The sequence below is a fragment of the Prunus persica genome, chromosome G7, assembly GCF_000346465.2.
Source record: "Prunus persica cultivar Lovell chromosome G7, Prunus_persica_NCBIv2, whole genome shotgun sequence".
In the NCBI taxonomy this organism is placed as follows: Eukaryota; Viridiplantae; Streptophyta; class Magnoliopsida; order Rosales; family Rosaceae; genus Prunus; species Prunus persica.
The window spans coordinates 6847404-6869489 of NC_034015.1; the positions used below are offsets into that span (position 1 = coordinate 6847404).

Sequence of the window (22086 nt, forward strand, 5' to 3'; positions counted from 1 at the left end):
TCAAGAGACACATCTAAGCACTCAAAATGTGCTTTGAAACTGCACCCCAACACGAACCTACTGACAAGTCCCAATTTGGCAGTAAGTTTCGCGAGAGCCACTTCAGGCTTCGCAAGACGCTTTGCCTAAAACCAATTGGTCGTTTCCCTGAAGCGACCGATCGCTTTTTTCCAGATTGTTATATTTCTTAAAATCTTCAACATGGCCAATGTCTCAGCCAGGGATTGCTGCAATGCCGCCATCCCTTGTGATAGAGCATCTTCAACCTACTGGGATGATTGTTGGAAGTTGTAAATACCCACCAATTAATTTCTGCTCAGTTAAGGGTTCCAATTGATTCACGAGAAGCTGCACTCACTACTACAATTATGTTAAACTATGACACACAATAGACGACCCTTTATATAAAAACTGTCGTCATGTTTTAAAAGACGACGAATGTTATAATACTGTCGTGGTAAGGTACCTAACACACCCGCGTTGGGTTGATTTTCAAAATTACGACGATACCTTATTGGGACCGTCGTGTTTTTAAGAGGCGCTAAACAAAAATTTCACTCTTAAGTTCGCGAGCGCGGAACTTTATAGAAAGCCCTCGCTCTCTCAAAATCTCAAATTCTCTCACCTCCTTTCAGAAAATCCGTTCTCTCTCAACTCTCTCTCACATCTATGAAGCACATCTCCCTCACGCCTTCCACCGAACTCGCTGATATCACCATCTCTGTCGCGCCGTTCAAGTCACCGAGCTCTTCAAGATGGCCATCTCCAGTGCGCGGTTCAGTCCACCGAGCTCACCGCTTTCGCCATCTCCCTCGCGGTGCCCATGGCAGCTAACCTTCCTCGTCGCGACCATTTTGAAGCCCCTAACTGGATTCCCATCTTCCATTCTACGAACGTTAGATTAGATCTTCTTACTCGTAAACCAAAAAGGTACGAAGCTAATTTTCTAGGGTTAGCTTAGGGTTCTTCTTATTTGACTTCAATTTTTATTTTTTCTTGTTTAATATTCTAATTTTGTAATTGTAAGTAAGTTCTTGTTTTCAATGCAACTTATATTTTTATAATTTGATCATCTTAGTTTTTGTTGTTAATTGGATTGGTGAGTGTGGTAAATATTCATTCTTTATGTGAATCGAGTCTCTGTTTTGTACTGCCAAGTTGGTTAATTAGATTGAATTGGGTCATTAGCCTTTTGATGGGTATTCATGTTTCAAGTGATGAAATTTCAAATTCAAATTCAGTTCTCTCTTTTATCATTTTGATCTGGCTTTTTTTTTGGGTCATTTGTTGGAGTGGGTGTTATTAGTGATCTTGTATTGGAATTCTGGGTATGGGTTGTTTCAGTTTTCTTGTTTACTTGGATTTGCTAGCTTCTTGGTCACGTGTTTTGATCTGCTAAGAGAAATCGGTTACTCCCCATTGCTCTGTGTTTGTGCTTTTTTTATGGCGTTGACCCTTGTAAGTTTCTGCCGCCTTGGGATGCAGATTGGTAGCTTTTAATGGAAGTATTGGCTTAGATTATTTGGTTCTTGATGTATGAGTAATATCGTCTTATCATATTCATTAATATTGGTTTGATATGCATGCTCACGATTTATTCGATATCGGATTTTCTATGAGAAAGGGGGTTTCTATGAGAAATGGGGTTGCGTTCGTATAAATGTTTTGTTTGTAAGCTTGTGGTATAGTTTTTTCATGGTTATCGACTAATTGTCTATGAAATTGGTTTATGCATGTCACTTACTTCCCTTTTCTATTTTTGGGTTAAGAGGTTTTCTTTCAAAATTCTTAGGTTTGGTTTTTTGTTTATTGCCTGCTTGTTTACTTTTGGCTCATTTTTCAATCCTTGGTGCCTTCTCAGTTTATGGGAGGAATGATGCAGGCCTAGCTTCTGGTGTTACATTAGTTGTTTCTTTGATTGTTTTGAACCTCCCTTGTCCATTACTGGTTACAGTTTCAAGTTTCACCTTGGAGTACTGATTCTTATTGGAAGGACTGGAGTGTTTTCTATTTCAAGCACATGGCTATGGGGACTTCATCTGCATTTATGCAGAAAGCCCCCCAGGATTTGACTACAATTTTGGTAACAGCTATCTTTGAGTGGTTGCTTATTTCTATCCTGTTCGTTGATGCCATATTCTCCTATATAATTACAAAGTTCGCTTATTACTGTGGATTGCCAACACCCCACCTGACTCTTTTTTGACAGCAACCTCAACATGGGTTTTACTCCAAGTCTACCAATATAACTTCCTCACTCTGATTTAATATGTGGGCATGTTTATTGTTGCTTCGTTGTTCCTTTCAGGCAACTTGCTCAGGCTTCTTGGCAAGTAAGTGAGCCAAGCTCCCCTGCTTTCTAAAATCCCCTGTTCTTGTTCTTTTTTTATTACTTGTGTTGTGTAACGATTTTTGCATTTTAATTTGCTTTACTTTCAGAGAGCCTCCAGACTTGTAAAGAGTAGGAATTCTTGGACCCTTTTCAACTCTTGTTTATTATGCTTAGACTTATTCCATTGATGAATTCTCTTTAACCTCTAATTATATATGTCAATCTCATTACTGAAAATTAATTGTGTCAGTGGTACACTTGTGATCAAATGCTCAAAGGCTATCAAAATTCAGAGGTTCATTGGACCATGCACATCTTCGGAGAAGGTAGACGATTTGGTCATTTAGAACTTGTTTTTATCACCATTAATGGCAGTGATTAGAATTAATGAAATATATTTTGTAAGATTTGTGGTTTTCTTTAAACGATGGTTTTATTGTAAAAACCGTCGTCTTTATATACAATCAATGATGGTTTTTTAACAAAATACGGTCATCTTCTAACAAACAACCGTCATGAATATTATAAATAATGACGGTATTTAAAACTCGTCTCCTTCACCTATAAACGACAGTTTTTACCAAAAGACTGTCGTCTTTACATCAGAACAACGACGGTTTTACTAAAAACTATTGTCTTTACATTTAATAGACGACAGTTCTTTCAAAAAAACCATCTAATAGACGACAGTTTTGAGTAAAAGCGTCGTCTTTAGAAATAATAGACAACGGGAATTTATCGTCGTGGTTTTATGCATCAAAAGATGTCGGTCGATTTCACGACGGTTGAAAAACCAGATACACGATGGTGGATTACCGTCGTCTATTGCGATTTTTGTAGTAGTGACTGCACGAAAGCAAATATAGGTTTTAAATGCAAGGACATAAAACAATTAGAAAGAGATAGGACCAAAATGAATACATTATCCCCCATGGTATTCAATTTTTAATTTTGAAATTTGATGACACATTCTATAAGTTGAAAGTTCAGCACTCAAGAAATTCATTACTTGCAATCAAGGAATAAGTGTATTGTTTATACCATGGACACGATTTTAAGTGCATAGCCAAGTGACTCACCACATCGAATTTGCATACGATGTAGAATGTTATAGGTTCTAATTTTGCGAGGGCATTGATGGAGGGGAGGATGGAGAAGACGTTTTGTGCAGGAAGCAAGGAGGTGGCAGGAAGACAACGTTTGATCTGCAGGAAATCAAACGGTCATAAATAGTTATTGAAGGACAGACCCAAGATTTCAAACTAGAGTGGGCTAAATTTATCTTATGCACACACGTGTTAAACTCGACAGTACGAGTAAATTTCATTGATAACAAAAAAATACACCTAACCAAATTGGCATAATGAGTTTTACCCCTCAAAACACACCTATTACATATCACTTTTCTATTTTCTACGTGCAGGGGTGTGTGAAGTGTAGAAGGATTATAAACTACCAAATAAAGAAAATAAGTGGGGTTGTTTTCGACCAAAAAATAAAAGAAGCAGCGATTGTTTGTACAGTGTAGGGCCGTCCATCGGGTGGGTTGCGTATATTAGTTTAGGCTTAAAAAGACAAAGTGTAAGTCCGTCCCTGATAGCATCTAAAGAGCATTAGAGAGCAAGAGAGAGGAAAAAGAAGAAGAGCCTGCTATTTAAATCCTTCTGCATTTGCAAAACTATCAGATTGCATTCTTAAAGTTTTTTTGTATCACTCATGATCCCTAACGTTAATATAGGTGCTCCTAAATAGTCCCTCTGTCAAAAAATCTGTTAAATCAAGGGATATAATCGTCAAATCAATCCAAAATTATAAAAAATATGTATATTTTTTTAATTTCCTTCCCTTATCTCTTTCTTTCTTCTTCTTCTTCTCTATCTTTCTTTTCTTCTTCTTCTCTCTCTCCGCCAGATTCCTTCTCTCTTCTCTCTCTTTGTTTCTCTCCTTTTTACGCATAAAACTAAAATAAAATAATTTCACCGCAATTCACAGTCGCTTCCCGTTTCCAGTCCTCCCCTCCTCTCTCTTCTTCTTCTTCCTCAGACTCTTGTCCAGTTTCGTTTTCTTCATTTGATTGGTTCTTGCTCTTCATTTTCATTTTCTCCAGTTCTTCTGGTGTATTCAGTTACCCAGCCCTCCCCCTTCTTCGGCTCTTCTTCTTCCTTTTCAGTTCGTCTTCTTTGGAAGTTGATGCTTGAGGTGTTAAATATCAGCATTTGGTCATTTAGAAGAGGTAAGCACATTGTATCTTGTGTCCTTTCGATGCTGTTTCAATTTCTTGCTTTGAGTGCATTTTTCTAACATTTGCTTTGAGTGTATAAATTTGAGAAAATGTTATAAATACAGATGAGATGCTGCTGAAATTTTGACCGATGTTTTCACTGAATGAACAAAAATTTTGGCCAAAGCTTTTGCCCGAAACATTGTGATCCTGGCGGGCCCTGGTTCGATCTCTCGTTTTCCTATGAATGCTAATCTCACTCGCTGTGTTTGGTTTGAAGAAACACAAAGCTACTGATTTCTATTTCTGATTTCTATTTCAAATTGTGTAATTGTGCAGAATCTCCACACAATATGCAGAGAAGAATAATATGGAGAACTTGCAGTTTTACAAGATTCATTGTCGACTTGATCAAAAGGCGTGTTTTGAATTGGAGAGAACCCTTACCTTAGTTGGTGATGCAGATTATCCTTTGCATGCGGATGTACCAAGACCTCCAAGGAAAATGTCAGAGAGGAAGCCATACCCTACACCCATGAAGGAGGAGAAAGAAGCCCGAAAGGCCCAGACTTGTAGGATGCTTGAAGAACCTCCTGATAATGGATTGTTGGTCCTGTTTGGCTTGTCAAAGCTTCTTCAAGTTGTTCCTGTCCAACGGTGCAGGTAGCCAAGAAGAAAAAAGAAAGAGAGAAGGGAAGGAAATAAAATATATATTTTTTATAATTTTAGATTGATTTGACGATTATATCCCTGAATTTAACAGTTTTTTTAACAGAGAGATTATTTAAAAGCACCTATATTAACGTTAGGAACCATGAGTGATACAAATAACTTTAAGGATGTAATCTGATAGTTTCGCAAACGTCAGGAACGTTTTGTGATAAAAAGCCTTTTTCAAAATACCAAAAATGGCATGTACCTCCGCTAACCATAGTTTTCATTAAAACTCTGATTCGAACCTAGTAGAGGTTTGTAAGCAATTAATGCATCTAATTATCTCTCACTTTGTACTTTGCGTCAAGTTCTCTATCACTTTCCATTGCCTTGCCATACAGGCACACTTGGTACCATTCTCGCTTTAATTTTTTTTATTTTTTTTGTTAACATTAGCAATATTGGGAGAAGGGAAAATCAAACATAAGACCTTAGATGTTGGGGTAATTGCTCTTACCATTTGAGTTACAACAAGTCCATTGTCACCTTTTTTTTGTGTGTGGAAATTATAATAAAATATGAAGGACCAGCATTTTGATTATCCAAATTAGTCAAAAAAAAAAATTCAGAATTTGAATTTGTCTAATTTCTAGATACATCTTGGACTTAATTATTAGCATTTCCAGCACATATATAAATCTTAGTAGTGATTTGGCTTAAGGATAGTGTAACTATTTTTGTGTGTGGAAATTATAAGGAAATAAAGGTTTGCTTTTAAGTAATTATTTATTCATTATTCTTTTAACAATACATGCGCTACTACGTTTTGCTATTTGCGCGACGAATACAAGTTCGTCGCGCAAAATGCACTACTGCGACGGAAAAAAAGGTTCATCGCGTAAAAAATTGAAAACCTGCGCGACCAAATTTTTCGAAGCGCAAAACCTCTTAGCGCGACAGAAATTTAACTTCGTCGCACAAAGTGAGCAAAAAAAAAACCCGAGGTTTTTGTTGGCGCCAAACACTTGCGCGGCGAGAAGAATCGTCGCGTAAGAAAACCTAGCGTGACGATGCAACACTTTGTCGCGACAGTGGATCCCGTTAATTGGCTGCGAAAACTTGTGCGACGACAGGTTTTGTCGCAAAAGACAGTTTAGCGCGACGAAATCGTTTATCGTCGCGTAAGAAAACGAGGGATTTTTTTTTTTTGGGGCCAAAATAATTGAGGGGGTGGATTTTTATTTTTATTTTTTTTGGCGATGGAATTAGTTTTCGTCACGTAAAGTTTGATGTCGGTACATTTTTATAAATGTTGCGCGACGGAATTTTGTTTTTGCGCGTCGATAGTTAGAATTTGCACGATGAAAGTTTGCGCGACGAAAATGTCATGCGTGGCGCAAAAGTTTTTTGTCGACAAGTTTTTGCGCGACGAAAAAAATCGTTTTGTGCGATGGAAAAATGGTTTTTCACGACGGCAGTTTGCGCAACGAAATTAATGGTTCGTCGGGCAAAGTCCTTCTTCTTCATATTAGAATTCTACCATTGCAGAGGCAAAATGCAAAAAATATAGCATTCTGCCTCTCTCTCAACCTCTCTGCCGCTGCTTCTGCTGGAAATTCAGTACGTTTATTGGGTAAGTATTTTTTGTCGTTAGTTTAAAAGTATTTATGTGAATTCGTACTAACGCTATTAATTTTGCTCTCGTTAGGGATATTTGTAATTAGCGATTAGTGGAGAGCGACGAAACTCATGTCTATATGTCGCGCAAAACCGCGCAACCCTTCCCTGATACCAAATTTTGGCGGACTCACAATATTGCGCGACGGAAGTTATACTTATGTCGTCACTCTAGAGTCATTTAAAATATTTTGCGCAACACTTTTATTTATTCGTGGCGCAAAATCGAATAAAATTTCAGAAATGACGTAATGGCCTCCTTCTTCCCCAGTTTCTGATTTTTGCCCTAACTCTCTCGCTCTCTCTCTCCCTCTCTCTCTTCGCCGTCACCTCAGCCCCCTACCCCACTGGAATTTGGACCGTGCCACCACAACCTTGGTACCCCGGAGCTTCCCCCCCGTCACCGTCGAGCCAGCTGCCGGAATTTGCTCGGTTTTCACAGAATCTTCGCCGCCCTCGTTCTATCTCCTCCGGCGACCAAATCCGACACCTGAGGTATGGTTTCTGGACTATTTTTGATGCTTTAGCTGATGGTTTGGTAGGATTTCAGTAATTGTTGCAATAGGGCAATCAATTTTAAACCCTACGTTTCGGTCAGTTTTTGAATTTCAATTCTGGCCACTTCTGGCCATTTTCGGGGTAGGTCCGAGAACAATAGTGGCTCCAATTGATGTTTTCAACCTAGGGTAGGAACCTTGGCCCTTAGTTTTTAGAATTTTAGTTTTTAGAATTTTCCGACAATTTGTATCGCTTTGGACACCCACGCGTTGACGGCGCGTGTGGTGGCGCGTGGGATACTGTAGCAGTCATGCATTTGGTTACCGTTTGAGTCTCGGACGGATTTTACCTATTGTGCGATTTCTGGGTTTGTTATGTTCGGACCGTTGGATCGAACTCAAACTGACGTATGGTGTACCTTGTATTTCTAGGATCGTCTAGGATTCGACGGATCATGGATCGGAGTCCCGGATACTCCGAAGTCGCAAACCCTAAGTCAAGAATCTTAATAAAATTGTATGTGCTTTCAAATATTCGTATATTTTATTAATTTGTATGTGTATTAATGAAATTGTGCAGATGTCAGACTTGATTAGACGTCGTAGGGCGGTGACAACTACACAAAGTTCGGAGCCCCCAGCTCAGCCGACATCTGCTGCCACTACTCCAGCATCTGCTGCCGTTGCGCCAGCACTAATGGACCACTTGGCAGTTGGTCCTGCGGGGTCCCAAGCGCCTGCTTCATCGGCTTCATCAGTGGCGCCGCCAGGCGGCGTCATCGGCCCGACAGCACCACCGACACCACATCGACTGATGCGTCGGGGCACAGCCAGGTATAGATTTCCTTAAACTCCAGTTCTTTTTATTTTTGTTTTTGTTTTTGTGTGTGTATTTTATAGTTAAATTTGTTATTTATTTAAAATTAATGTCATCTTTCTTTGCAGCCAAGAAGAACACTCGAGGGCCGTCTCGGCAGTTGAAGACGGCGAAGGTCACCCGGGTGACCAACAGTCGTATCAACATCGGATACGACGAGAGACATCGGGCTGCACCGACAGCGGAGTTGCATAACTCCTTGGCCCACGACATTGGTCATGTCTTTGGAGCCATTGCCCGATGAAATAAAAGTCTTGGAAGGTCATGCCTGACGAGATCAAGACGGAGGTTCACGGCCAGTTGTCGGTATGTAGGCCTTTTAATTCTTTTTCTTTCAAACTTTACATTTCTATTATTTAAATGTATGTAATTAATTTATTACAAACGAACTACAACTTGGAAGACCTCGACGACGAGTCGTTGGCGGACGTCAACAGACTCTTCTTTGAGAGGTACAAACAGTGGAAGAGCGACTTGCACCACTATTTTGAGGCGTTTGATGATCCGCAAGTCGCTCTTCAGGAGGGTTGCCCGAAGGAACTTGAAGGGCGGGAGGATAGTTGGGCGTGGCTTTGCGCTCATTTTCAGGCGCCCGCTTTTGTGGTAATTTGTAATATAAATTTCAAATTTATTATATTTTTCTTACTAATGTTTTTTTAATTTTTTATATTTCATTTCAATTTCAACTAATACGTTTTATTTTTTGTATAACAGAATAAAGCCAAAGTCAATAAGGGCAATGGGAAGAAGAAGACTCTTCTCCATCTTTCAGGTTCCAGGCCCTTCTCCTATAAGATGGATGCACGGCGGCAGGTAATAATAAAATAAATTTTATTTAATTTTTAATATTTCATTATTCTTAATTTATTTTTTCGTACTAATATTTTTCTTCTCTTGTTCAATTTAGGGGGTCCAAATTCCCAGAGATCAACGTCTTTGGCGACGTTTATGTTCGACCTGGGAATGAGTTGGCCGAGTCCCTTCATGTAAGTATTATTTCATTTTAATTCTTATGTTATTCATTCAAGTTTAAAGGTTATTATATGAATGTTTTAATTTATATTTTATGTTATGCTAAACAGACGACGATGGTGGAGAGGAGCCAATTGGTTCTTCAGGAGTCCACTTCCCAACTTCCTCCCGATACTCCGATCGAGTCTGTGGATCCTCCACAGGATGCTGGGTTCCAGATCTTGACGGAGACATTGGATCAGACTCTAGGAAGGAGACCGGGGACATATTGTAGAGGGATTAGGAATCCCAGGCGGAGGGAACCCAAACCCCGTTCATCAGCGCAGTCAAACAGTCAGGTCACTGCTTTGACAGCACAGGTGGCCACTCTTCAGAGTCAGATGTCGGTCATTCTGCAGTCCCTCGCACAGTCCGGCATTCCAGTCCCGCATTTTGATGCGCCGACCTCCGAGCCCGTCCATCCCGAGCATTCCCACCAGACGACGGCCCCTGTAGACCCCCAGACCTCTGAACCGCATGTGCCAGACGACAATGTAGATTTTGGAACATTATTTGATTAGTTTTTTTATTTTCATAATTATTTTTTAAATATTTCTCTTGCAGCATACATTTATTTTATTTTATATAATAAATGTGTTCTTTACAATTCATTTTTTTTTTGGAATTTCATTTTATTACCAAAAAAAAAAAACCAAATTTATTTTTTTTATAAAATAAATAAAACAAACGTAATATTAAAATTAAATAATATTTATATATATTAATTTTGCGCGACGAAACCTTTCTTGTCGCGCAAATTCACATTTTACAAAATAAAAATGATACATTTTTTTAAAATACATATAATTTATTCTTGCGCGACGAAGTGTTTCGTCGCGTAAAAAGGATATGCGCGACAACGGTTTTTCGTCGCGCAAAAATGTGTAGGCACGAATTGCGCGATGAAGAACTCTTGGTGCCGCAAATGTCTACGAGACGTATAGCGAGACGAATATTATCCGCCGTGCATTGTTGTGGCGACGAACCTTCTTTCGTCGCATATAAGTTCGTGCGAGGAACTGTTGTGTCATCCCTGAACCTTTTGTGCAACGAAGGGTAACCGTCGCACAATTTTGCGCGACGAATGAAAAATTGATTGCGCAAAGTCTTTCTTCACGCTCTTTGCGAAACAGATTGTGCGCGACAAATTTTCTGTCGCGCTTGAATTTGTGCGACTAAATGTAACTCTGCTCGACGAAATTGTCTTCGTCACGCAAATCGTAAAATGTAGTAGTGATGTCTTACTTGGAATCACCTCCTCTTGAAGTAATGCTCGATCTTTATATTTCCCTTCTCTATATATAACTTTCTCCATATTAGCTTTCTTCATTTGAATTCTCTGCTTTCATTTCTCAAATTTAAGTTTTTTGTATTGTCTTCTCATTGATTGCCTCAGTCGTCTTGATTTTTCATTCAACGTTTCTCCTAATTGTTGATCCTTGCTATGAAATCGTACTTTTTCTTTCTTTTTAATTTTAGAAAACAAAAATTTATCGAAAATACGTGACATTAGTCAGTGTGTATAAGTTCCAGATAATGCTGACCCATTTGTCACTTTTGTGGTACAAAATGCAACTATTTCTAGAATTGAAACATCTATAGCTAGTTCACAATGGAAATGTTTCATATTTTCTAAAATTTTCTAAGAAAAACTAGTGTATAGTGATAAAAAAAACTTTAGTAATTAGCATATAATAACATTATCTATTTTGGTTTTGGATATGGTGGATGAGTTGTAACTTTTATTTGTTAAAAGCCAATGGGCCTAATCAGGTGCTCTGTAAGATCCCACATCAACCAAACGGAGAGGGGGTGATGTGCCTTATATGTGCACACCCGCATCCATCTAGCACGAGGCCTTTTGGGAGCTCACTGGCTTCGAAGTCGTAGGAACTCCGAAGTTAAGCGAGTTGGGGACTAGAGCAATCCCAGGATGGGTGACCCACTGGGAAGTTGCTCGTGAGCTCCCAGAAACAAAACCGTGAGGGCAGAGAGAGGGGCCCAAAGCGGACAATATCGTGCTACGACGGAGTTGATTCCGGGATGTGGCAATTTGGTATCAGAGCCACTCTGCCATGTGGTGCGAGTGTGCCGACGAGGACGTCGGGCCTTTAAGGGGGTGGATTGTAAGATCCCACATCAACCAAACGGAGAGGGGGTGATGTGCCTTATATGTGCACACCCACATCCATCTAGCACGAAGTCTTTTGGGAGCTCACTGGCTTCGAAGTCGTAGGAACTCCGAAGTTAAGCGAGTTGGGGACTAGAGCAATCTCAGGATGGGTGACCCACTGGGAAGTTGCTCGTGAGCTCCCAGAAACAAAACCGTGAGGGCAGAGAGAGGGGCCCAAAGCGGACAATATCGTGCCACGGCGGAGCCGATCCTGGGATGTGATTGTAAGATCCCACATCAACCAACGGAGAGGGGGTGATATGCCTTATATGTGCACACCCGCATCCATCTAGCACGAGGCCTTTTGGGAGCTCACTGGCTTCGGAGTTGTAGGAACTCTGAAGTTAAGCGAGTTGGGGGCTAGAGCAATCCCAGGATGGGTGACCCACTGGGAAATTGCTCGTGAGCTCCCAGAAACAAAACCGTGCGGGCAGAGAGGGGGGCCTAAAGCGGACAATATCGTGCTACGGCGGAGCCGATCTCGGGATGTGACAATTTGGTATCAGAGCCACTCTGCCGTGTGGTGCGAGTGTGCCGACGAGGACGTCGGACCCTTAAGGGGGGTGGATTGTAAGATCTCACATCAACCAACGGAGAGGGGGTGATGAGCCTTATATGTGCACACCCACATTCATCTAGCACGAGACCTTTTGGGAGCTCACTGGCTTCAGAGTTGTAGGAACTCTGAAGTTAAGCAAGTTGGGGGCTAGAGCAATCCCAGGATGGGTGACCCACTGGGAAGTTGCTCGTGAGCTCCAGAAACAAAATCGTGCGGGCAGAGAGGGGGGCCCAAAGCGTACAATATCGTGCTACGGCAGATTTTACCAAAAAGTCATACCTCTAATCATTCGCATAGTACATATATCATGTAATCACTCACCAATGGGTATATGGAAATACCATCAAATCCGAAGGCAATAGAGAAAGATGAAACTAGCTAACCACCTGTGTAGACAAATCGGGTAGGTGGCTAGGGATCCTGGCCAACCCTGTGCAGATAATATGAGCAGGGTGGTGAAGAGTATCCTGTTAACTGTACCACATGTTGGTACTGCACTATTCTCCACATAGATGTACCTCAAACACAATCCACCAATTCCAATAATATACCGTCAATTCCAAGTACCACACATATAGCCACATGTGTGATACATCCTCGCAGAACTCGGGGGACACGAGGTTGCCCTGAGACGCAATACTCGCAGAACTCAGGGGACACATGGTCGACCTGAGATTCATTCCTAGCAGAATTTAGGGATATATACTCAATCTGAGAACGCAAATCCTCACAGAACTCAGGGAGATATACTCCACCTAAGCAAGAAAATAGTTCGTCAATTCCTCTCGCATGACTCAAGGAGATATACTCAACCTGAGAATGAAAATCCTGGCACCACACGGTTCGGGCCTCCCTGATACTCGTGGGGCAATGTCATATGCACGTAGAGAAGTCCAAAGGCAACTGAGGTGTTCGAAGACAATCCAAAGGCAACCATATGTCCGAAGACATTCTGAAGGCAACTGTATGTCCAAAGACATCAATATTTCTGAAGGCATCCAGGATGTCCGGAGGCAATAATATCTCCGAGGGCAACAGTATTTCCTAAGGCAACTAGGATGTCCGTAGACATCAATATTTCTGAAGGCAACCAGGATGTCCGCAAACATCAATATCTCCGAAGGCAACCATATTTCCAAAAGCAACAGAATCCAATTATTAATCCATTTAACACATTTACAAAAATAAACGTAGATATATTATGCTTAGAAAGTAAAAGTGATAGAACATTAATTCATAATAGTTAATAAAACTCTCATAAGAAAAAAAATATCGTTTTGAAATCAAACAACCAAACCACAAACACCTCCCAACCAAAAGGGTCTTGATCAGGCCAACGAGGTATCTAGGTCAATTAGGAATGTGAGGCCCACGACCTCTGATTCCAGATTTGAAATTTCCTATAAATCTAACAAAGTTTACTAAATAAGTCTCAAAGGTTTGATCTCGATCGAGTGGTCAGATCTAAGCCAATCGCACGATTAGACGACGGTCGTTTCGCTTAAACTTAGAATCATTGACTCGGAGTATCTGGGACTTGAATTCTTGATCATTAAGTTCCTACACAATCTCAGAGGTACAAAGAACAACATCTTTTAAATTGGGACCGATCGAACAGTCCAAACCTACCGAACCCGGATATCGCATGACAGTGCAATATCCATTCGACTGTCAAACGATAACCAAATCCAAATCCGAGTATACTGTCATACTCAAGACGACAAGGAAAACAATTTAGAACTCAATGGGCTGCCACACAATGGCCCAGGCATCGCCACCCGCAACGCGCAGCAGTGGGTGTCTTGACGAAAAATCTCCAAACCATAGTCCAATACCTATACTAACACATTCAAACTAATAAGGGAAGCAACTTTTGGTCTCGGAACCAGGCCAAAAAGTGGCTGAAAATGGGTGAAAAAGGTCCCGTTGGCCCAATATGGGTATTGAAATCAATCTTCAAAACTCCAGAATTAACCCAAAATAACTACATAAATAGGTAGAGCATGATGAGAGGATGAATTTCCATACCCCAATCGACAAATTTGGCCGTTGGAATGGCCGGAAAACACCCAAAAATCATAGGAAAAAGGACAAAGCCACCGGAGCTACTTTTCGTTAAAATCGGAGAAATCCTTGATGGTTGATGTCGATTAACCATTGGGCTAGGTAGAGGAGGAAGAGATGAACATTTTTCGTTCAGGTGGCATGGCCAACTGGTGCACGACGGTGTTGATTGGTAGCAGGGAAGTCGGATAGTCACTGTTTGATATAGTGAGTGATTGTTGCGATGGACCGTCAACTCTAAACTACCAAGGAACCCTATGGTTAAAGTCGTCCTTTCACTCTAGAATTTTGAAAATTAAATTAAATTTCGGGATGGGATGTTACACGTCTCTCTCTCTCTCTTTCTCTCTCTCTCTCTCTCTCTCTCTCTCTCTCTCTCTCTCTCTCTCTCTCTCTCTCTCTCTCTCTCTCTCTCTCTACGAGCTAACAAAACCCAGCACCATCACCCCAAACCCCCAGACCATATCTTAACTTGATATTCTCCAACTTCAACTAGTCATTTGCTTCAAAATGTTTGGGATATGGATGATGATGATGACAACGACGATAAGGGTGGGTGTGGCTTGCGGTTGTCGTGGTAGTTGGATTGGGTTGTCAAATATAATTCATTTCCCCACTTCTTCAATGTCATGGATTAGTAAGTTAGAGAGGGGAGAAAGGAGGGGCTACCATGGATGATAATGATGACGATGACAACGACGATAAGGGTGGGTGCGGTTGCCGTGGTAGTTGGATTGGGTTGTCAAACATAAGTCATTTCCCCACTTCTTCAATGTCTTGGATTAGTAAGTTAGAGAGGGGAGAAAGGAGGGGCCACCATGGATGATAATGATGACGACGATGACGACGATAAGGGTGTGTGCGGTTGCCGTGGTAGTTGGATTGGGTTGTCAAACATAATTCATTTCCCCACTTCTTCAATGTCTTGAATTAGTAAGTTACAGAGGGGAGAAAGGAGGGGCCACCATGGATGATGATGATGATGACGACGATAAGGGTGGGTGTGGCTTGCGATTGCCGTGGTAGTTGGATTGGGTTGTCAAACATAATTCATGTCCCCACTTCTTAAATGTCTTGGATTAGTAAGTTAGAGAGGGGAGAAAGGAGGGGCCACCATGGATGACGACGATATGGGTGGGTGTGGCTTGCGGTTTCCGTGGTAGTTGGATTGGGTTGTCAAACATAATTCATGTCCCCACTTCTTGAATGTCTTGGATTAGTAAGTTAGAGAGGGGAGAAAGGAGGGGCCACGGGGTTGGAGAGGGGGAGTGAGAGGAATGGTTTTGATTCAAAGAGCGAAGGAGGAGAAAGAAGCCCGAAAGGCCCGGCCTTGTAGGATGCTTGAAGAACCTCTTGATAATGGATTGTTGGTCCTGTTTGGCTTGTTAAAGCTTCTTCAAGTTGTTCCTGTCCAACGGTGCAGGTAGCCAGAAGAAGAAAAAAGAAAGAGAGAAGGGAAGGAAATAAAATATATATATATTTTATAATTTTAGATTGATTTGACGATTATATCCCTGAATTTAACAGTTTTTTTTAACAGAGGGATTATTTAAGAGCACCTATATTAACGTTAGGGACCATGAGTGATACAAAAAAATTTAAGGATGCAATCTGATAGTTTTGCAAATGTCAGGGACGTTTTGTGATAAAAAGCCTTTTTCAAAATACCAAAAATGGCATGTACCTCCGCTAACCATAGTTTTCATTAAAACTCCGATTCGAACCTAGTAGAGGTTTGTAAGAAATTAATGCATATAATTCTCTCTCACTTTGTACTTTGCGTCAAGTTCTCCATCACTTTCCATCGCCTTGCCATACAGGCACACTTGGTACCATTCTCGCTTTTTAAAAAAAAAATTTATTTTTAACATTAGCAATATTGGGAGAAGGGGAAATCAAACATAGGACCTCAGATGTTGGGGTAATTGCCCTTAACCATTGGAGTTACAACAAGTCCCTTGTAACCTTTTTTTTTTTTTGGTGTGGAAATTGTAATAAAATATGAAGGACCAGCATTTTGATTATCCAAATTAGTAAAAAAAAGAAAATTCAGAATTTGAATTTGTCTAATTTCTAGATACATCTTGGACTTAATTATTAGCATTTCCAGCACTTATATAAATCTTAGTAGTGATTTGGCTTAAGGATATATAGTGTAACTATTTTTGTGTGTGGAAATTATAAGGAAATAAAGGTTTGCTTTTAAGTAATTATTTATTCATTATTCTTTTAAAAATACATGTCTTACTTGGATTCACCTCCTCTTGAAGTAATGCTCGATCTTTATATATATTTCCCTTCTCTATATATAACTTTCTCCATATTAGCTTTCTTCATTTGAGTTCTCTGCTTTCATTTCTCAAAATTAAGTTTTTTGTATTGTCTTCTCATTGATTGCCTCAGTCGTCTTGATTTTTCATTCAACATTTCTCCTAATAGTTGATCTTTGCTGTTGAATCTCTGGTTAACTTATATTAGAGGTACGTACGTCTTGGAAACTTTCTTCTTTGCACTATGGGCGTGTGTTTTATTCTGGTCCAGAAGAAGAAAAAACACACGTGCACACAAAGTAAATAAGTTATATTTGCATAAAGTACTCAAATATAATGTTTTCGGTTAATAATTCATCTTCATCTTCTCTGCATAAAGTATATGAGTAACTCTTTCTCATAATTTCTGTGGTTTTTATACAATTTTTACTGATATGGATATTTTTTTAATATTTTCATGTTTTTGGACCACCAATATTTTTGAAAACCTTGATATTTTAAATCTTGGATGATAGTAAACTTGTGTACGTAGAGACGATTATTGGATTGGGAGTGCTTGCTATGTGCTCCGCTTATTTGATCATATGCCACTGCAATTTTTAATACACCAGTACTTGAACAGTGTCAATTGCATCTGCCTACTCTTGTTTTGTCGCTCCTTTACTTAACTAGAATCTGCTTTCTGTTATTGGTTTCTCTTATTCTTCTACCAGTTGGAGCTTTAGGCAATTACAAATACTGTCCCTCTGCTCTCAAGGTACAATTCTCAATTGGTTCCCTTATCTTTTTCCTCAATCATCAGTGCATGGGCGGACTAGCCCAAGGAGCTTTTTGGAGGTTAATATATATACACACTAGCCTTTCCGCACGCGCTTCCGTGCCTGCGAGGGGCTATTTTTAAAAAATTTAAATTTATTTTAGAATTAAAAAAGATAATGGGTAGTTGTGTTCCATAAAAATATGATCCATTATCTGATTTTTCTTTTAGTTTTACTTTTTTTAATATGAAAAAATGTGAATTTACCATATTATCCTCATTTTTAATAATTTCAATTCTTAATGTTTGCATAACGTATTTTCTGGTATTTTGAATGTTTTACCATTTTCTGCCTTTTGCTTTATATATATATATATATATATATATATACAGAGAGCTTCCTTGTAGGCAGGGACGGACTCACAGTGGGGTCAATGGGGTCAAACGACCCTATGGACTCCATGAAAGCAAGGTAGAAGGTCCCTTTGAATTGGGGTGTGACTCCATGAATGGCTGAAGGGAGGAGTTGCAGATACTGAGGAAGAAGAAGCTGAACAGAAAATCTGTTTTTATGTTTTAAAGAAGCTGGCCAAAACGGCGTCGTTTTGGACCAGCCCAGCGTATTTTTTTTAAAAACACGCTGGCCAAAACGCGGTCGTTTTGGACCAGCAGTAACGAATATTTTTTTTTAAAGACCTGGCCAAAACGACGTCGTTTTGGTCCAGGTCTTTTTTTTTAAAAAAAAGAACAGATTGTATAGCTGCTGTACAGACCTTCCTCCCGAGTTTTCATCTCCAAAACACCTATTTTCTAAATCCTCAAACCTAAATCCCCAATCTCCACCCCCCACAAACCTTTAACCCTCTTCCCCACCAAGCCTTTAAGCCCCAAATCCTCCATTGTACACTATGACCCTACGACATAAAATTCCTGGGTTCGTCCCTGCTTGTAGGGCCTACTCCGGATTGTATTTCACTAATCTAAACCATCTATTTTGTATATACTCATTCAAAGATCATCTCTACAAAAAATCACTTGAATCCGATATTATTTGACTATTCAATTGAGTTATTGAAATTTTAGAATTTTCTTGAAGCACCGTGTTCATTGATTTTGTAGGACACAATTGGATGTCGAAACGGTTTCCGATTTATCTAATTTTTTTTAAGGATGATCTATGAATGAAAACCTAAAAAATAGATGGTTTGAATCATTGGAAAAAAAAAAATTGTAGGGTACCCTAAAGGGTGTCCCTCAAATAATTTTTATTTGAGAGATCCCTCAATAGAAGGGGACTGTATATATATATATATATATATTAAATATAGTCTAATATGTAAAAATTTATTACAGTTAAAAAAAAAAAGTCTAATTTTTTATGAATTTAGTTATAGGGTAGCAATAAAAATAAAATAAGTATACTTTCAATTATGTTGTTTTCATTTTGATAATATGTGTTTTTCGGTTGTATTTAATATATATGTATTTGTTTGTTTTATGTTAAAGCTTATTGAAAATTAGTCAATAAAGCTATGAACTAACATGGTTTATATGATTTAATGTATATTTACTTCTAGAAAGAGTACATAAACTATGAGTACAAAAAATTATTATTATTAAATTTTAAGCTAATAATTTTAGCTAGTTGATCCTTTAAAAAATTCCTGGGTTCTGCCCTTGCTGTGTGTGTGTGTGCATTTTATTTTATTTTTGTTAGTGAAATTACAATTTAGAAAATAAAAAATATTTATTCTCTCTTGCATATATATTTTAAATAATAGTACATTTGTGTACATAGAGAGGATTATTGCACATTCGCGCCTTTTTGATTCTATGGCACTGCAATATGCTTCAGACTTTCAGGACAATATATACGTAGTTGGACAGGTCATCATGGCTATTGAAACAGAATGCAGCCCTGATCGTCCTTATATTGTTGGAGAAGATAATTTAATTGAAGCATTGAAAGAGAGCATGAGCAAAAAGCTTGGCCCTGCTGCTAAATCACCCTTGACTGTCAGAACCTGCATCTTCAAAGTTCCCCCAGTGCTCCGGAGGCATAAGCCAGAGGCATATGAACCTCACGTCATCTCAATCGGACCCATTCATCGAGACGGTCGTAAACAATTCCAGCGCATGGAAACTGTGAAGCTGTGGTATTTAAAAACCCTTCTCTCCCGCATGAATCTAAGCTTAGAAAAATTCATCGATGGCTTTAACGAATTTTTATTACATGAACATGAGGAGAAAGGCATCATTGAGTTTGGGAAAGGAGCCCGTGACTTTTATGAAGAACCACTTGACTTTAACGATAAAGAGTTCATGGAAATAATGATACTTGATGGTTGCTTCGTAATACAACTAGTTCGGAAGTTTATCGCCCATTGGGAAAATGACGATGACCCCATATTGAACGAGGAAAAAGAGGATGACCCCATATTGAACATGGATTGCATGTTCCAATATGTATGTCATGATCTTTTGTTATTAGAAAATCAGCTTCCTTGGTCTGTTCTCAGTTGTTTATATCGCTTTACCTTGGGCAAAAGCAACGGTGGACCCCTGTTCGGGTTCAGTGGACTCCTGCTCCGTTTCTTCAGTCCACTATCCTCGTTGAGGAAATATTGCGACTCCTATATGCAAGATCATATGAAACCTGACCTGAAGGTTGATGAGAATGGAGTTTTGCACATACTTGATCTAATAAGAACTTCCATTGTTTTCTCATTCCAACCTTCTAAATCTTCCAGTAGAAATGACCAAAATTATCTCTGGTGGTTCGCAGAAAAGGAAGAAAAAGAGATTGGACCGGAAATTCAGGAAATTCCTGCAGCAACAGCTCTCTCAGAAGCAGGAGTTAAATTTGAAAGGGGCTCGGATAATAATCTAATGAACATCGAATTTAAAGATGGGGTTTTAACAATTCCAGAACTAGCAGTTGGAGAATTGACCGAACCATTATTCAGGAACCTCATCGCCTTTGAGCAGTGCTATCATGGTCGTTCTCAGCAAATAACATCTTACGCCGTTTTCATGGATAAACTCATCAATTCCGACAAGGATATAAAGCTTCTTTCTGAGAAAAAAATCTTAGCTAACTGGCTGAGCGTCGAAGATGGTTCTAACTTCTTTAACAAGCTTTACATTGACACCATTGTCAAAGAGTTCCACTATGACAAACTCTGCGCTGAAGTGAATAAATATTATCAGGTTGGATGGCACAAGCAGTTAGAAATATTGACGCGCGACCACTTTGCTAACCCATGGAAAATTATTTCTTTGATTGCAGGAATTATCCTTCTGGTTCTCACCTTATTGCAGACCATATTTACTATTTCTCAATAGTTTTCTCTCCTCAGTATGTAGTTGTTAAGAATAAGTGTCACGAAATAAATGTTTGTATTAGTTTAGAATATTTGAATTCGAATCCCTCTCTTTCAAGATTAGACTAGTTTAAAATATGGTCTTTTCAATTAAAAAATTAAAGGTTAATGATGAACTTATTAAAGTGAGCCGTTTGTAAGAATAATTTTTATTTTCCTTCAACACTGGGCTTTGCTTAGCCCAAGTAGCCCTTGCTTTGATTTAGACTGGGCCCCAATGATTGGGTTGAACCAAAACCTGTCAAAGCAAATCCGATCAATCCTAAAGCGGAGGTCAACTCCGTTGACCAAATGCCATTTGGCCATTAGCAGCGAGAGAGACCGAAACGAAAGAAACACAAAAGATGAAAGACCCATCTCTGTTTTGCTCAGATTTTAGCATTCTCCGGCCTAAAAACCAAAGGTATTGAAGAACCCAGTTTACAATGTCCATCGGATTGGTGTCCCAGGTCAAGGAAGTAAGCCAATCAGCGATTGCCACTCTTTGATTGACTTTGGAGCATGTGTGTTGCAACTTTCGAGAGCCATCAACGAACAGACTCAAGCATATGGCTTTGACAGCTTCCTTGGCTTGTCAATTTTTCCTCACAAACACACTCTCTCTCTCTCTCTTCTTTCTCCTACTTCTTTCTCTTTTCTTTTTCTTCTCTCTTTCTTTCCTTCTTTATTCTCTCTGTTTCTCTTCTTTTTTTGCCTGCGTTTCTATCTTTTTCTACGTTTATCTGCTTGTCTACGCATTGATGGTGCTAACCACCATCGTTGGATCAACTGCTATAATAGATCTCCCAAAAAAAAAAAAAAAATTAGCCCACCCTTATAAAAATTCTAGACCCGCCATTGAATGTACATAGAAGGTTGAGGACCACATTTTTATGATTTAGGGCCTCTATGACCTTAGGACCGCCACCGGCACTCACATCTTATGATCCTCAACAAAACTTGACACGTCACTACAAATACAAACCTACAAAGACTAAGAGAGATAGCAAACCATAAAGTGTGAGGTGTATCTATGGGACTCACATATTTTGAGCACTAGAATTAACATTATGCTCCCGTAGTGATAAAAATAAAAAAAATAAAAGACAACCTGATAATTTCGTGAATCTCATGGACATTTTGTGATAAGATGCAAAGTGTAATTCAACTCAAACCAAAATCAGCTAAATTTAACTGCTTGAAATGATTTTTCTAAATGAAATCCTAGAAGTTTTCTGTTTAGCACGGTGACAAAATATTAAATGAAAACAAATATGTTATATTATAGATGAAGGTAAAACATACATATATGAATAAAAACGTATTTTTTTATCAGTTACTGGGAGATCATGGATATGGCCTCACACCTTCTTATCGAATGTAGAACATACACGCATGCATAACTTTGGTAGTCATTCAGAAACTCCTGTCACAGACGTTATGCTATGAAATCGCTTTTTTTTTTCTTTCTATTTTTAGAAAACAAAAATTTATCGAAAATACGTGACATTAGTCAGTGTGTATAAGTTCCAGATAATGCTGACCCATTTGTCACTTTTGTGGTACAAAATGCAACTAATTCTAGAATTGAAACATCTATAGCTGGTTCACAATGGAAATGTTTCATATTTT

General features: G+C 39.2%; 1 protein-coding gene and 3 long non-coding RNA genes across 6 annotated transcripts; 3 read left to right on the plus strand and 1 right to left on the minus strand.

Moving 5' to 3' along the window:
• LOC109950133 lies at positions 490–2819 on the plus strand. 2 transcript variants are annotated; one of them, XR_002272426.1, is made up of 2 exons: positions 490–930; positions 1955–2819. It is a non-coding gene; the product is annotated as an uncharacterized LOC109950133 (long non-coding RNA). The 2 variants fall into 2 exon arrangements; XR_002272425.1 differs by having other exon boundaries at positions 491–930; positions 1862–2819.
• Positions 2833–5888, minus strand: LOC109950135. Its single transcript, XR_002272428.1, has 3 exons — positions 5001–5888; positions 3412–3537; positions 2833–3178 (listed from the first exon to the last, which is right to left on the minus strand). It is a non-coding gene; the product is annotated as an uncharacterized LOC109950135 (long non-coding RNA).
• LOC109950134 lies at positions 4239–5287 on the plus strand. Its single transcript, XR_002272427.1, has 3 exons — positions 4239–4565; positions 4679–4776; positions 4893–5287. It is a non-coding gene; the product is annotated as an uncharacterized LOC109950134 (long non-coding RNA).
• On the plus strand, positions 15962–20538 carry LOC18770126 (UPF0481 protein At3g47200). Of its 2 annotated transcripts, XM_020567859.1 has the most exons (3): positions 15962–16545; positions 17049–17092; positions 18948–20538. In XM_020567859.1, exon 3 carries the CDS (start codon positions 18986–18988, stop codon positions 20435–20437), a length of 1452 nt encoding a protein of 483 aa, XP_020423448.1. In that variant the 5' UTR covers positions 15962–16545; positions 17049–17092; positions 18948–18985; the 3' UTR covers positions 20438–20538. The 2 variants fall into 2 exon arrangements, with proteins under 2 accessions (XP_020423448.1, XP_007203432.2); XM_007203370.2 differs by lacking the exons at positions 15962–16545; positions 17049–17092 and having other exon boundaries at positions 18824–20538.